The sequence below is a fragment of the Oncorhynchus mykiss genome, chromosome 25 (assembly GCF_057628025.1).
Source record: "Oncorhynchus mykiss isolate SJ-2025 chromosome 25, ASM5762802v1, whole genome shotgun sequence".
Taxonomy (NCBI): Eukaryota; Metazoa; Chordata; class Actinopteri; order Salmoniformes; family Salmonidae; genus Oncorhynchus; species Oncorhynchus mykiss.
Window position 1 is genome coordinate 33,877,736 of NC_143046.1, and position 17,265 is coordinate 33,895,000.

The following is a 17,265-nucleotide window of genomic DNA, read 5'->3' on the forward strand; positions in this document are numbered from 1 at the left end:
TACACATGGATTTTGTACTGTAGATATGTGGTAGTTCTGGAGTAAGGGCCTGAGGGCACACAGTGTGTTGTGAAATCTGTGAATGTATTGTAATATTTTAAAAATTGTATAAACTACCTTAAATTTTGCTGGACCCCAGGAAAAGTAGCTAATGGGGATCCATAATAAATACAAAATAAAAATAGCCTAAGTATCCTAATACATTAACGGGCAACGTTATCATTATAAATAATAATTTGTTGTTAACTGACTTGCCTAGTTAAATAAAGTTTTTTTTTTAATGTTAAATACGCATTCCTTCATGATTAATTGCAGGTATTAGGGCATACATATTTTTCTCCACATGGTGGTGCTAATACTCTAGCCTCTCACAGACGTATTAACTGTTTTCCAGACGTCATATTTCCTCGACATGTTTGGCAGCTGGAGGTGAAATCATAAATTAATACTAGATTTAGCGTGCGGCATTGTAATGTATAGATTTGGGACATACGTTTAAATATTAGTTTCTGCAAGTGGAACGAAGGTGAGAATGTATTATTTTGTCCGAACTACATGCTATAACTAGCAAATTGCATGTCACTGACTAGCCTCATGACTCGTAGTTCCATTACACAAGAGTCATTGGACGAAGGTGTCTTCTGCACCGGATGTTTTGTTAAAAGCCCCGTCTCTCGGTCTGAACATTTAACTCGCATCGCTTGCGTTGCTGTTTTGGAAGCATGAGGGCCTTTATCTTCCATATCAGCGAGAAACAATTTTAAAAAAACCAAACGTTCAATTGATACACACCTTTTATAAGGTTAGGTTTCCTACATGGCCATATCTCCATGCTGCACCCCGTGTTTATGGAAGACAGATGGACCACCTGTGCTCATGAATTAGCTATCTAACATGCTCCAAACACCTGTGTGTACCTGAAGGCCGCCAGAACGTGTTGTCCATGAAAAAGTGTCAACTGCAACTGTGATAAAGCCCGTTAAGTGTCCAGTAAGTGTATTTTGATTAGTGTATATGATTGATATGATAAAAGTAAAACGCTTTGTTTCTAGAACCATGTCGCAATTGAGAATCGATTCACATTAGATAGCTTATGTGCAGTACTAGCCCCAGAATGGACTAAAGGAGCCTAACGTTACTCCTTATGATCCAATGACCTTACATCATGTTTAAAGGTGAATTGGCTCTGGAAACCAAAACAGTCAAATACGCCATCTAAACATGAATCGATTGATTCTCAATTGCGGTAGTGTTGTAGAAACATGAATCCCTTTACGTGCATATCACATCAACATAATTTCACAAATGCAAAATAAACATACTGTACACCGTTAACAGTTGCAGCCAAATGTATTTTTCAGTGACAACACGTTTTTTGGCATAGCTCTTAAAGTTTACACACAGGTAGGTGTTAGGAGACGCAGATAGGTAATAAGTACAGGTAGTGTATATTTAAGCAAGAAGGCACTGGGGTTGTGGTATATGGCCAATGTACCACTGCTAAGGACTGTTCTTATGCAAGATACATCAAGGTGAGGTCTGATTTAACACGGCTGTCGGCCAATCAGCATTCAGGGCTCGAACCACCTAGTTTATAATTTCGTTAACCCACAATCCATTATATTGACCAGATACTCTAGTTGTCGCTCTAACAATGAAAAGAAACGTCTTCAAAAAGGAAAGGCAGTCGGTAGGGGGACAAGATCAGGTGGTACCATTCTAGCCGATGAGAGGGCAGATATGCGTGTGAACAAAAGGTACAACTGTTTCCGCTAGTTCCCACAAACACATTTGAAATTGGCTATCGTAAACATTCATTAAAGGCTAGCTGTGTGGTTAGGTTTAAAATTGTAGAAATTGGCAGTGTTTATGACTGGCTGTGGGAACCAGTGACAACTGATATGAAGTGGGTACTCTTTTCAGAACACTTGTAACAACCTAATCATTACGAACCTAATAATCAATCAAATATGCCACACCTAGCAACAAAAATATTTTTTTGTTAACCAAATTCAACACACTTATTGAGCTCTATACCAAAACTCCTTGCTTGGTGAGTGAAAAACATGAAAAAAAACACCACCTTCTGGAGAAGAGATTTTGGCCCCAGTTGTCCCTCGCTTCTTCCTCTCTGGTTAACAGCAGGCTTTAAAATATGCCTGAGCAGAGTTCCCACTTCCATTTTTCAGCGGAAAAGGAAGCTATGTTGAATTAGCTGTATCCCTGAAAACCAGATGCACCCGGTTGTTGGCAACTCCGCTAAGGGAGGTTTTCATAGAGAGATGGCTGTGTGGGAATTCACTAACCTTATAAAGGTGTGTATCAATGGAACCTTTTCTATTGATTATTATTATCAGATAAGACACAGAAGGTCCTTATGCTTCCGAAACCGTAACGCAAGTGATGCGTGTTAATGTTCAGACCGAGCGGCGGGCTCTCGACAAAACTCCCCCGTACAGAAGACGCCTTCGTCCAATGACTCTTATGTGTAATGGAACTAAGAGTCATGATCAAGGGCTAGTACAATACATGATGTACTAGCTACAAAGAGGTTTTAGTTGTAAGATAACCTTGCTGCTCTCTTACAACAGCGTTCTTGAGTCGTTCCTATTCCCCTAAAGCAGCGGTTCCAAAACGTTTTATAGTCCCGTACCCCTTCAAACATTCAACCTCCAGCTGCATACCCCCTCTAGCACCAGGGTCAGCACACTCTCAAATGTTTTTTTTTTACATCATTGTATGCCTGCCACACACACTATACGATACATTTATTAAACATAAGAATGAGTGTGAGTTTTTGTTACAACCCGGCTCGTGGGATGTGACAAAGAGCTCTTATAGGACCAGGGCACAAATAATAATACAATAATCAATAATTTTGTTCATTATTTAAACATATAAAACCTTATTTGTTCATCGAAAATTGAGAAGAACTCTCCAAAGGATGCACATATCTCTGCAATGTTGTATTGGAGAAAGTCTCAGTCTTAATTTTCCACACACAGTCTGTGCCTGTATTTAGTTTTCATGCTAGTGAGGGCTGAGAATCCACTCACAGGTACATGGTTGCAAAGGGCATCAGTGTCTTAACAGGGCGATTTGCCAAGGCAGGATACTATGAGCACAGCCCAATCAAGAAATCTGCCAGTGGCTTCTAATTAAATTACATTTTCACAGAACCGCTTGTTGCAATTTCAATGAGGCTCTCTTGTTCAGATATCGGTAGGTGGATAGCGAATCCAGTTGTTTGTGTCATCCGTTTCGGGAAAGGACCTGCGTAATTGTGCACCCAACTCATTTCGGTGCTTCGCTATATCACAATTTTCATTTTTTTTAAATTACACATTTTTCTCCCCAATTTCGTGGTATCCAATTGGTAGTTATAGTCTTGTCTCATCGCTGCAACTATCGTACGGACTCGGGAGAGGCAAAAGTCGAGAGCCATGCGTCCTCCGAAACACAACCCAACCAAGCCGCACTGCTTCTTGACACAATGCCCACTTAATCCAGAAGCCAGGCGCACCAATGTGTCGGAGGAATGGGTCTCCCGGTCGCGGCTGTCTGCGACAGAGCCTGGACTCGAACCCAGAATCTCTAGTGGCACAGCTAGCACTGCGATGCACTCGGGAGGCCTGCTATATCACATTTGACATTGTCCGTAAGCTTGAGTTCATTTGCACACAAAAAATCATACATATAAAACCTGTGTGTTGTCCTTGTGAAAGCAGACAGAGAAGAGCTCCAACTTCTTAATCATAGCCTTAATTTTGTCCCGCACATTGAATATAGTATTTCAAACTGCCAAGCATTCCCTTGGCAGCAAGAGCCTCTGGGTGGATGCTGCAGTTTACCCAAGTGGCGTCTGGAGCAACTGCTTGCATGCGAGTTCCCCCTCCACTATGTCTCCCTGTCATGGATTTTGCGCCATCAGTACAGATACCAACACATCTTGACCACCAAAGTCCATTTGATGACACAAAGCTGTCCAGTACTTTAAAAATATCCTCTCCTGTTTTCCAGTGGTTTGCAGAAGAGGATGTCTTCCTTAATTGACCACCCTATAAACGTTAACGGACATATACCAGGAACTGTGCCAGGCCCTCCATGTCTGTTGACTCTTCCAGCTATAACGCATATAATTCACTGGCTTATATGTGAATTGTTTCAAAACATCTCCTGCCATGTCACTGATGCATCATGAAACAGTGTTGTTTGATGAAGGCATTGTCTGTATAGTTTTTTTTTTGCCTTTTCCCCCAGCATTGTCCCAACCATATCCGTGGCAGCAGGAAGAATTAAGTCTTCCACAATAACATGGGGCTTGTCTGTCCTAGCCACTCGATAGCTCACCATATAAGACGCTTCTAGCCCCTTCTTATTAATGGTATCTGTTGCTTTTATACATGTCTTACTTCTCAAAAGTCATCTTAATTCTCGATCCAAATTGGCATGTTTTGTTTTTAAATGACTGCACAAGAGTGAAGGTTTCATTGAGTTGTGAAATAGTACTTTTGCACATATAACACACTGTGGCTGAGGAAAGGCACTACTCCCAATATAAGTGAACCCCAAATCAATCAAATCAAAACCTCTTCGATGGTCCAACGTCCCCGTCTGTTCGGTGCTTTCCCGAGTAATGGTGCAGTAGCTCTTCGGCTGCATCAGATTCACAACTGTCAGTGTCCATGCTAGCTGGGCTAACAACAAATGTAGAAATACTGATGCTAGTATTGGATGTGCTCGTGGAAGCAGAACAACTTGTCGTCGACAGGTGCAGGTGTAGTACTGCTGGTAGTAGCAGTACTACCAGTAGAGCTGGTATGTGTCTCTATGGACGTGGGCCTTATTTTTTTTTCAAATACATTTTCAAGCAAACGGAATGGAATGTTAGTGGAATTCCCGCGAGAGAGTAGCGGTTGATGTGATTGAGTGTTAATTATTTGACTAGGCTACCTGTATTTGACATTGTGTTGTTTTTTCACTGAACACTAGATGGTTTAATTTTATTTTTGGCATTGGGACGAGGCTACTCGAGCGAGAAAAAAAACCTTACCCAAATGTATAGATGGCATTCCGTACCCCAGTTTGGGAATACCTGCCCTAAAGTAATGGAAAACTTACTGCAAAGCGAAAAAGTTCCAATGTCCATTGACCTTGTTGCCTGTGTAGCTAGCTAGCTAGGTGGCGTGTATGTCTCCCTTACAGAAGGGCCAGTCATTGCTGCTAGCTAGGCTAAATCAAAATGTGCCAATGGTGATTGATTTACATACTATTGTGCAACTTATTTTGCCCATGCCTACGTCTTAAAAATTGTCCTCTCCTCTACAGATTTGTGACAATGCTGTGTCTGAAGATGACCGTGAACGTGAGACCTGGCTCACTGTGGATATTACATCAAATCAGCCACCTGTCACCCAGGCCTCCCATTCGAAGCATCTCCCACGCTCCCTTTGCCTGTGACCACCACAAAACATACCGCAGCCACGTCCCTCTTCGGGTGGCCACATTACCACGCCTCCGTCCTAGTCTGCCTCTCAAATCAACTATATGCTTTCAGCCATGTAGACCAGCATCTACAACCAGCGGTACAGGCTGGTATGAGAGCCTAGCAGACTCTACTCCTGTCCATCTGACTGAGCAGCTACTGATCTCTGTCCATCAGACCACAGGTCTACCATGGTGGGCCAGTATCGTATGCACCACTGTGGCCCTGAGGACAGTTGTCACACTGCCACTTGGAGCCTACCAGGCGGTCATCATAGCAAAGGTCTGTGTTGCATCAAGAACCAAGCATTATATTGTGTTTTTTTCTTTTTCTTTCAGCCCACACTGGTCCTAACGGGCAGAGTTGAGATTGAGAAGCCCTTGGGTGCATCTCTATAGTCTAAAGTCAAGTGGCATTCTTCCTCGTCTTATTTCCTTCGTCTGCACAGATGTGCAAGAAACTGGCAAGTTGAAAGCGAATATCCAGGAAGCGTCGACTATTGGTTTCACCTATTTTGTAAATACATATGGGTGCAGGTCAAGGAAAGGAGATGAGGAAGCTACGTTAGACTGTTGAGATGCACCACTGGAGTAATGTATAATTTGCTTAACAATCTGACAATATACAGTGCCTTGCGAAAGTATTCGGCCCCCTTGAACTTTGCGACCTTTTGCCACATTTCAGGCTTCAAACATAAAGATATAAAACTGTATTTTTTTTGTGAAGAATCAACAACAAGTGGGACACAATCATGAAGTGGAACGACATTTATTGGATATTTCAAACTTTTTTAACAAATCAAAAACTGAAAAATTGGGCGTGCAAAATGATTCAGCCCCCTTAAGTTAATACTTTGTAGCGCCACCTTTTGCTGCGATTACAGCTGTAAGTCGCTTGGGGTATGTCTCTATCAGTTTTGCACATCGAGAGACTGAATTTTTTCCCCATTCCTCCTTGCAAAACAGCTCGAGCTCAGTGAGGTTGGATGGAGAGCATTTGTGAACAGCAGTTTTCAGTTCTTTCCACAGATTCTCGATTGGATTCAGGTCTGGACTTTGACTTGGCCATTCTAACACCTGGATATGTTTATTTTTGAACCATTCCATTGTAGATTTTGCTTTATGTTTTGGATCATTGTCTTGTTGGAAGACAAATCTCCGTCCCAGTCTCAGGTCTTTTGCAGACTCCATCAGGTTTTCTTCCAGAATGGTCCTGTATTTGGCTCCATCCATCTTCCCATCAATTTTAACCATCTTCCCTGTCCCTGCTGAAGAAAAGCAGGCCCAAACCATGATGCTGCCACCACCATGTTTGACAGTGGGGATGGTGTGTTCAGCTGTGTTGCTTTTACGCCAAACATAACATTTTGCATTGTTGCCAAAAAGTTCAATTTTGGTTTCATCTGACCCGAGCACCTTCTTCCACATGTTTGGTGTGTCTCCCAGGTGGCTTGTGGCAAACTTTAAACGACACTTTTTATGGATATCTTTAAGAAATGGCTTTCTTCTTGCCACTTTTCCATAAAGGCCAGATTTGTGCAATATACGACTGATTGTTGTCCTATGGACAGAGTCTCCCACCTCAGCTGTAGATCTCTGCAGTTCATCCAGAGTGATCATGGGCCTCTTGGCTGCATCTCTGGTCAGTCTTCTCCTTGTATGAGCTGAAAGTTTAGAGGGACGGCCAGGTCTTGGTAGATTTGCAGTGGTCTGATACTCCTTCCATTTCAATATTATCGCTTGCACAGTGCTCCTTGGGATGTTTAAAGCTTGGGAAATCTTTTTGTATCCAAATCCAGCTTTAAACTTCTTCACAACAGTATCTCGGACCTGCCTGGTGTGTTCCTTGTTCTTCATGATGCTCTCTGCGCTTTTAACGGACCTCTGAGAATATCACAGTGCAGGTGCATTTATACGGAGACTTGATTACACACAGGTGGATTGTATTTATCATCATTAGTCATTTAGGTCAACATTGGATCATTCAGAGATCCTCACTGAACTTCTGGAGAGAGTTTGCTGCACTGAAAGTAAAGGGGCTGAATAATTTTGCACGCCTAATTTTTCAGTTTTTGATTTGTTAAAAAAGTTTGAAATATCCAATAAATGTCGTTCCACTTCATGATTGTGTCCCACTTGTTGTTGATTCTTCACAAAAAAATACAGTTGTATATCTTTATGTTTGAAGCCTGAAATGTGGCAAAAGGTTCAAGGGGGCCGAATACTTTCGCACGGCACTGTAAATGTACAGAAACAGGATTTGAAGTTCTCATCCATATTGTTGTGTGAAACAAGTGGGCTGTGGAACATGATATAGTCACAATGGGAAGATTTTCTCTGCTGATTATTCACTATTGCACTTGAAACGTGAAGATGTTTACACACATTCTGGGGGACTACGACAGGCAATTTAAAGTCAGCCAATGTTTCTCTGTGACTGTGCAAACATTGCTAAGCCCTTGGCCTTTATTAAGCATTCTTTCCCACTCCTCCTCAGCTGTCGGTTGTTTCTTTTTCCAGTTTTTTTCCCCCAGTGTCGTCGTCCTACCTTTCTTCCCCTCCCCAGTGCTGCTCTCTCTCCCACTGTGTGAGAGCAAGGGTCAGCATATCGCTCCCACAGGCCTCACACACACACACGCACACACACACGCAGCAGCATTCTACTCAACCCTATGAATGTCCTCCATGATGAGTCATCATGAGAAAAACAGCTTTTTGACTTTGATATTTGGCTGTAATACATCAAGGTCCCGGACTGTTGGAGGACTTTGAGAACTTGATTTTAAAAAAGGAGCAGTCGGGTTGAATGTTTTGTTGTCATAACTCAGAGAGTGGTCCTTTGTGACCGGGCTCCCTGGCCAGCCTGATTCCCTCTACGACCCATGTCCAGTTTTGGGTTACTAATGTGGGCTGTGTAATTTAGAACTTTTGGCTACATTTCAGGGGGAGTCCATGTTGAATCAAAGTTGACCCCCATGCTCCTCTTTGCCTCCAGCTAGGTTGAAGCCCTGCAAGTGGAGATAGCGGAGCTGGCTAAGAGGCTGCGCTACGAGATCTCGGTGCGGGCCAAAGAGAAGGGCTGGACAGAAAAACACTGCCGGTGAATAAATTACCTTTGACCTGGGCTCCTGGAGGGCTTCCTCTGGGAGCTTGGCACCAACTCCGAAACCACAGTCTATCAATATTAACCAAAACACAACACACTTCCATGCAGTTTGAGATTTTCTTCAAAGAAAAGTGCTCCCTGTCTTATCTGTCAATGTAATGGTGTATGACTTTTTAGAACTTCTATGGGAAAGTTCCATGTTGTTCAACTGATATTACACTGTATCAGGTTTCCAAAGTCCGCTATGAGGTTTTAAAAGTAGTGACTTTAAAAATGGAACTTCCTTAATGGCCTGGCATTTGGGTTCCTTTTGTGTCCCATTAGATACCAATTCAAGAAGAACCTGAAGAGGATAGTGTCTGAGCTGTACGTGAGGGATAACTGCCACCCCTTCAAGGCCAGTCTGCTGGTATGGGTGCAGCTGCCCATGTGGGTATGCCTCTCCCTGGCCCTGCGTAACCTGAGCCTGGGGGTGTCTGATGCTGCCACCGGTAAACCTCCACACTCACCACGGACTTGAATCACAATCGTCTGTTGTATCTTCTACAAGCTACATAATCACATTTATTTTGCTTTAAGTTTAGAATGGAATATTTCATATGATTTTTGTTTTCAGCGTTGCAGACGGAGCTGGCAGTAGGGGGAACTCTATGGTTCTCCGACCTGACATTGCCTGACTCTACCTGGATCATGCCTGTCTCTCTGGGCCTCATCAACCTGCTCATCACAGAGGTGAGGCCCTGGTCGAACTAACACACCCGGCTTAAGCAACACCTCCAGTCCATTACACACAACAGGGAAATCTTTTAGATGAAAGCTTTGATCCACCTAGTATTCAGACCCTGTGGCAGTTTTTACAAGAGGACACTCCTCACCTAACACGCTTTCAGATAGACCTGTGTTCAACTCACAGTAGATTTCAGGGGGTGGAGTGGAGTGTCAGGTTTTGGTGTAATGAAATACTCAAATGTAGGCTAGGACAGAACATACTATCGTAGATTATCTACTGGGACGGAAAAAAGATAGTGATGTGAGTTGCTCGCTTGGTTCGGACTAGTTTTGTGATAGTCACATCTGTTTTTGATTTAAAGGGATACTTCAGGATTTTGGCCATGAAGCCCTTTATCTACTTCCCCAGAGTCAGATGAACTCGTGGATACCATTTTTATGTCTCGGTGTCCAGCAAGAAGGAAGTTGCTGACTAGCATTAGTGCAATGACGAAGTCTATGGTAACTGCTAGCAAGCTAGTAGATCCCATAGACATCTAGTCATTGCGCTAACACTAGTTAGCATTGGCTTGCGAAACTACCTAACTTCCTTCATACTGGATGCAGAAACATAAAAATGGTCCCCATGAGTTAATCTGACTATGGGGAAGTAGCGCTGTTCATTGTCAAAATCCTGAAGTATCCCTTTAAGCGTTTCACTGTTAGTCTACACAGCATGTGACAAATACAATGAGAGATTGGTCATTCTGCATCCCTCGCTGACCCGTGAATATATATTAAAAACCAGAATTCATTTCCCAGTTGCAATGAGAATGTTGAGAATTTCACTGCAAATGTTTCCCTTCAGTCTAGTTTATTTGTGTTGTCAGGTATTTGCTCTGCGGAGGATGGAAGCGTCCAAGTTCCAGAAGTATGTGACCAACTTTATCAGAGGGATCTCTCTGTTGATGATACCCATAGCTGCCACCGTGCCCTCCGTAAGTGTGTGTGTGTGTCTGCATGCTTGTATGTGTCAGCACACGCAACCACAAACCATTTGTCCTTCAACAACATGTCCTCACAAAAGCTGTTAAACATGCCACATCACTTTCCCCCCGTAAATTAAGACAGCTTGCACATTTCACTAGCCATCCCTATGGCAACACCCTCCCACTAGCGCTGAAACAAAAGACTTCAACCACACCTCTGTCTCCCTCTTGCCCAGACAGGCATAACCTCCATTGCCCCGTGCGCCTATCCACCCATCACATTACATAAGGGATGGATGAGACAAACACTTTGTTTAGGAGGCCACCTAAATGGTGATAGCAGAAAAAACACTGAGGATGTTTTCTCCCCGACTTTGGTGATAGTTCCACCAAGTCCACAGACCCATGCACAGGACGTCCCGCTTATCTGGGACACTGTGCAAAAGACACATACACACTCTGTACACTTTACAGTTGGGCAGATGTTGCCACAGACAAACCCTGTTTGTCCCTGAAGACCCCCATCTGGCTTTGAAAGCCCTCTCTTGTTCCTATCTTCCCCAGATACACTGATGCAGCCTCCCAATCTAGCCCCCCCCTCAATCTGATTCGATAATCTGGAGCGTAATTTTTGTTGTGTCTCCCTCGGAGCACCATCGTAGTTGCATAAGAAACTGCCGAAGAGGAACCCAAAACGCACCAGTCCACGTGAGAGTAGGCCTTGTGAAATGCTGCAAAGGGAGACTGAAAAAAATCAGAAGCTCTTCACAATCTTTGGTTTAGTTAGATATATTTTAGGTGATGTTTGGTAATGCTTTTTCAGATATAATTATGAAGGGCTAACCGTATGCACCTCATTTTCTAAAGCTTTCGGTTGAATTAAATTTTACGGCTATGCATGGAATTCAACTTTGCTTATTTGTCTCTGCTGAACGCTCTCTTTCTCCCTTCCTCTTTCTTCCCCAGTCCATGGCTCTGTACTGGCTAAGCTCCAGTTGTGTGGGACTGGGCCACAACCTGCTCCTGCGCTCGCCTCGCTTCCGGAGGCTGTGCCGCATCCCCCCCACGCGCTCCGACTCGGACACGCCTTACAGGGACATCGCTTCTTCCTTTGTCTCCAAATACATCAAGTGAAAGAGGTTTTCCATCTGATAGTAGAGAAAGAGACTGTAGCCCCCAATCATGTCAATGCCATAGCTAGCCCCTTCCCCTGATTCAGTCAATCTTCATGATGAGTTGAAGAATTATGTGTGTTAGCACTGGGTTGGAACAAACACCTGCACTGTACACCATGTATCTCTCCAGGACCAGGGTTGGTGACCAGTAAACTAAGTGAGTGGACCACGGTCCATCGGAGAGAATCAGACTTTGTGGACATGGAGTATCCAACACGTCCATATCTGACAAACCAAGTCAGTGTCAAGATCTGTTTGTGACTGGTATATACTGTAGCATGTACATGCAGGTTTACTTTGAAAGGTAACCACTCCCTGTTCTACCCAGGATAACTTGGTGTTGTGATTGAAGACTAACTGGCAAATGACATGCAAGAAATGTACGTATTTAAGATAACGACCACAGTCATGGATGATCAATGGATACTACATTTGTACTTTGAACTTCCAGTGTAAATTGCATGAAAGGTTTGTTATTTTGTGAATTTTATTGTGATCCAGAAATTGATGACATCAGATGTGCTCAAAGTTGAAGTAATTGACTTAAGTTACATCAGTAAAATAAAACATTTTGTATTAACTGTGGCATTTGGTTAATTGCAAAGTAAGTAAATGTTTAATGGGCTTAGACCTTAACTTCGATGGAGACATGGAAATCAAAGATGGAGTTTAGGGGCGTGGTTGATCTTCAACAAAATCGCTGATAACTGTACAGTGCTTCACATTGTAAGAGTCTGAACACATACAGAACCGCAACTGTAATCTCAGCAAGCAACATGTTAGTGTTTTTCGCTGTGGTCTTATCGTTGTCACTTACGTCCGCATTTGCGGACCGAGTGCCGCGCAGTTGTGGCGCTTGTGAACCCAGTCTGTGCGACGCTCTCCCAGAGGTGGGCTGCAAGTCTGGCACGATTTTCGACTCCTGCGGTTGTTGTTCACTTTGCGCGGCTGGAGAGGGGGAGCCATGCAGGGGGCGCGGAACCACAGCCAAGCGTTGCGCCTCTGGACTGGAGTGCGTTAAGAGCGACAAGAACAAGAAGACAAAGCTCGGAGTTTGCGCCTGCAAGACCAAATACGAAGTGTGTGGCTCCGATGGAGTGACCTATAAAACTGGCTGCGACTTGAAAGTTGCCAGCCTGAAAGCGGTGAGCGAGGAGAAGCCTGAAATAAAAGTCCTCAATAAAGGAAAATGCGCAACAGGTGAGAATGGAGGACACTTCTATTATAGTGGAAATTGAATTCAGTCTATTTGGAAACACTGATATTTTGTGTATTGCACTAAAATAATTCGGATCTCGCTCAAATACATTTTAGCCTGATAGCCAATAGTTCACCAAGGTGCCTAAAATATTACATTTTGGTGTGATGGTTCACTTTCATATTGACTCATGTTTCTCCTTTCTCAGTAATTTAGTTATAATAAACAACGTTAAGATTTCTTGTGGAGGCTAATTAACCATTAACTTACTGTAAATTATGGTAATGTGTTAATCACTGCTGGTATCTCATCTATTGTCAATGTTTGCCTTGCATGAACTGATTCTAAATGATATTGATTTGACTATTGTCCAATGCACCATCAACTTACATTGTTATTGGACATCACAATGCACTGATTTGTCTTGGGACCCATGCAGAGACATGAGTGCTCTCTAGTTATTGGATAGAAGAACTGGCTGAGAAATATGGAAAATCTGTGGCACTGTCCACGGGGTGTGGACAAAGTCTACCTCTATAACCCTTGCAAAATAACCAGAGTTAACTAAAGACAGCCACTGAATAAGCTGAAAGCCATTGTCTCCACTCTGGGGTGGCACCCTCCACGGCCCTGAACAGACATGTCTGAAATTCCACCCTCCAAGGGAGGGATTTTACATTTTGTAAAGGAGAATGGCCGTCAATCAAACAGCAGCGCCTCGCCTACATACACACAGACAGGCGCTGTTGGTTTACAGCAAAGCCCGTTGGCTTCAGCGTTTAGTTCAGTGAACCTTTACAGGATTAATTAGAACTGCGTGCTGGTTTTGGATTAGGCAGGCGAAAGGGTTCGGGACGTGAAGAAAAAAAAAACGCTGCCTGGCAGAAAAAAAAAGTCATACCACACGCGAAAAGCCCCACACTAATTTGCTCATATCCAACAGGGCAAGGTCAGAGAGGAACTGTAGCTGCGCCCTTTAGCTGCGTTCAAGTTCAAGGCCACCATTCCATGTTGTTCTTGTTTTCTCAGGGTCTATTAGCTAGGCCTATTTCAGGGGAGGATTTTGTTGACCATACTTAACTGGTAACAGTAAATTTCCCCCAGAACTCAAAATAACAGGGGCCTCTACCTCCAATATATGAGACGGTGCTTATTTATTATAGTCGTGATCATATCCGTTCCTTGGGTTGGAGTATTGAGAAGACAACCCTATTCAATCTTCCATAGGCATGTGGCATCAGTAATATTATCCTAAGGAGGCCTTCACTTTGCAACCCCTGTCATTCAAAGCCTAGTCTTCACAACTAAAATAAGATTTCAGTAAAGCTACTCTTCTGTCCCCACTTGTGCCCCACATGCAAAGTATTATGTGTCAGAAGTGTGAAGTTATGTACAGTTGAAGTCGGAAGTTTACATACACTTCATTTAAACTCGTTTTTCAACCACTCCACAAATGTCTTGTTTACAAACTATAGTTTTGGCAAGTCGGTTAGGACATCTACTTTGTGCATGACACAAGTAATTTTTCCAACAATTGTTTACAGACAGATTATTTCACTGTATCACAATTCCAGTGGGTCAGAAGTTTACATACACTAAGTTGACTGTGCTTTTAAACAGCTTGGAAAATTCCTGAAAATGTCATGGCTTTAGAAGCTTCTGATAGGCTAATTGATGTAATTTGAGTAAATTGGAGGTGTACCTGTGGATGTATTTCAAGGCCTACCTTCAAACTCGCTGCCTCTTTGCTTGACATCATGGGAAAAATTGTTTAAAAAATGAAAACCTCCACAAGTCTGGTTCATCTTTGGGAGCAATTTGCAAACACCTGAAGGTACCACGTTCACCTGTACAAACAATAGTATGCAAGTATAAACACCACGGGACCATGTAGCCGTCATACCACTCAGGAAGGAGACAAGTTATGTCTCCTAGAGATGAACGTACTTTGGTGCGAAAAGTGCAAATCAATCCCAAAACAACAGCAAAGGACCTTGTGAAGATGCTGGAGGAAACAGGTACAAACGTATCTATATCCATAGTAAAACAAGTCCTATATTGACATAACCTGAAAGGCCGCTCAGCAAGGATAAAGCCACTGCTCCAAAGCCGCCATAAAAAAGCCAGACTACGGTTTGCAACTGCACATGGGGACAAAGATCGTACTTTCTGGAGAAGGTATTGGAGTGGCCGTCACAAAGCCCTGACCTCAATCTCATGGAACATTTGTGGGCAGAACTGAAAAAAGTGTGTGCGAGCAAGGAGTCCTACAAACCTGACTCAGTTACTCCAGCTCTGTCAGGAGGAATGGGCCAAAATTCACCCAACTTATTGTGGGAAGCTTGTGGGAGGCTACCTGAAACATTTGACCCAAGTTAAACCATTTCAAAGGCAATGCTACCAAGTACTACTTGAGTGTATGTAAACTTCTGACCCACTGGGAATGTGATGAAAGAAATAAAAGCTGAAATAAATAATTCTCTCTACTATTATTCTGACATTTCACATTCTTAAAATAAAGTGATGATCCTAACTGACCTAAGACCGGGAATTCTTACTGGGATTATATGTCAGAAATTGTGAAACACTAAGTTTAAATGTATTTGGCTAAGGTGTATGTAAACTTCCGACTTCAACTGTAAATGCACACATTTTTTTGATCCATAAAAACAGAAAATTATTTTGGAGCCAAGCACATTTCTAGAAGTTTTGTTTATCAGATTAAATAATATTTGTGAATTTGTGCAAATCCGCGTAAAACCTGTCCCAATGTTTGAAAGGCAATGACAGTTAATGTTCAGTGTTCGTATTGAGAAACCAAACAGAGTTACTTTTTAACTTATTCTGACTGGCATGAGAAAACTAAAGGGAGAAAGTATGCTTAATATTTCACTAAATTCTTCACTAACAGAATTCATTCTAAACTCATTATGGTCCATGTTATATCAACTCCTTCACTTACTGTACTAACCTAAAAAAAACAAATGGCACATTCATTCCTTTCTGGATGGCTAAATGGACTGGATATGCTATCTGTTCATTTATATAATACATGTATCACATATCAATCAGAACATCTCTCAGTTAGGATATTTCTGCTTTGACAATTTCCGACCTGTACCAGCTAGTCCCAGTGGACTATCTCTGATTCCACCCAAGTTAAAAGATAAGCATTACAGGTTGATTTGAAGGAGATGATAAATCCACTCAATCGTCTCACTTTTTTCTTCTCCTCCACAGCACCTGTCATTGTGACGGCCCCTGGTGAGGTCTACAATGTCACAGGCTCCCAGGTGTACCTGAGCTGCGAGGCCATTGGAATCCCCACCCCCGTGATCACCTGGAAGAAGGTACCAGAAGGTTCAATTGTGAGGTCTCTAGGACTTTTGAATCCACACTTTTCTCAGGTGTGGTACAATTATTATTATTTTTTAATCGCTCCATGCTTTGGGGAAAGTCTTTCTATATGGGTATCTTTTATTTTAGAAACACTCCCATATGTAGTTTCGTATGATGGTCCAAAGAACTGTACATACGGTAGGTCGTTAATGTATTTTCCAATGTCAAGTTATTCATACGTCCCCTTCCACTGATTGTTGATTTGGGCTCTGCATTCGAGGACACAATGGACGAAAGATATGTGAAAATAGAGGATATGAAGCATGCTATTGTTAACCACACACTGACACAATAGCACAGGACATGAGAGGTTTGAGGGGAAATCCTTAAATATTATCTGATCTTTACAGTCAAGGCTTTACTCATACCCACGATCAGCGGCCAACATTCTTAACATTCTTCATGAAAAAAAGTAAAGAAGCATGAAATTCCCATTGGTTTCACAGAGACTAAAAATACTAAAGTTAATGAGGATAATTCAGAATGAGGTTGAGAAAATATGTAAGAAAAGGGTTAGGGAGGGGAGAGAAACAGGGCCATGGAAAGCCAGGATGCAAGAAGTCAATGTGGAGAACACAATTCATCATTCCTGGACAGACAAGGAAGTTAACCCACTGTTTGCTTACTCTCAAAATAGATCAAGAGAACACTCTATATATGATTTAATATGAAAACAGATATTTAATCAAGATGGGACAAAACAAGTATCCCTGCACTGAGAGAGAGAGAGATTACATTTATATAAGTTTTGATGTTGTAAGCATTGTTTCATTGAGTCGATTAGCCCAAACTACCACTCTCTCAGCTAAACAGAATGTTGCTTTGTTCGAACTCTGCCCTTAGATCTGAGATTTGCCTTGACCTGTTAAATCTGACTCATTTACATGGAACAAAAAATATAAAAATGCAACATGTAAAGTATTAGTCTCATGTTTCATAAACTGAAATAAAATATCCTGTACATGTCCCATATGCACAAAAAGCTTATTTCTCTCAAATGTTGTGCACAAATTTGTATACAGCCCTGTTAGAAAGCATTTCTCCTTTGCCAAGATACTCCATCCACCTGACAGGTGTGGCATATCAAGAAGCTGATTTAACAGCATGATCATTACACAGGTGCACCTTGTGCTGCGCACAATAAAAGGCCTCTCTAAAATGTGCAGTTGTGTCACACAACACAATGCCACAGATGTCTCAAGTTTG

General features: G+C 42.4%; 2 protein-coding genes across 9 annotated transcripts in view; both read left to right on the plus strand.

The window, feature by feature from the left end:
- The first annotated feature begins 357 nt into the window (after positions 1-357).
- cox18 (cytochrome c oxidase assembly factor COX18) lies at positions 358-12,042 on the plus strand. 8 transcript variants are annotated; one of them, XM_021584006.3, is made up of 7 exons: positions 358-526; positions 5,329-5,767; positions 8,484-8,584; positions 8,915-9,081; positions 9,207-9,322; positions 10,189-10,296; positions 11,254-12,042. In XM_021584006.3, the coding sequence occupies exons 2-7, from the start codon at positions 5,339-5,341 to the stop codon at positions 11,419-11,421; spliced, it is 1,089 nt and encodes a 362-aa protein (XP_021439681.3). In that variant the 5' UTR covers positions 358-526; positions 5,329-5,338; the 3' UTR covers positions 11,422-12,042. The 8 variants fall into 8 exon arrangements, with proteins under 8 accessions (XP_021439681.3, XP_021439683.3, XP_090075842.1 ...); XM_021584008.3 differs by having other exon boundaries at positions 373-990; XM_090219716.1 differs by having other exon boundaries at positions 386-526; positions 8,480-8,584.
- Positions 12,043-12,194: 152 nt separating this feature from the next.
- The window catches only part of igfbp7 (insulin like growth factor binding protein 7), a 17,345-nt gene continuing 12,274 nt past the window's right edge, over positions 12,195-17,265 (plus strand). The window contains 2 exon segments of the mRNA NM_001124648.3: positions 12,195-12,662; positions 15,901-16,010. Coding sequence (NP_001118120.1) covers positions 12,239-12,662; positions 15,901-16,010 — 534 coding nt within the window. The 5' untranslated portion in view covers positions 12,195-12,238.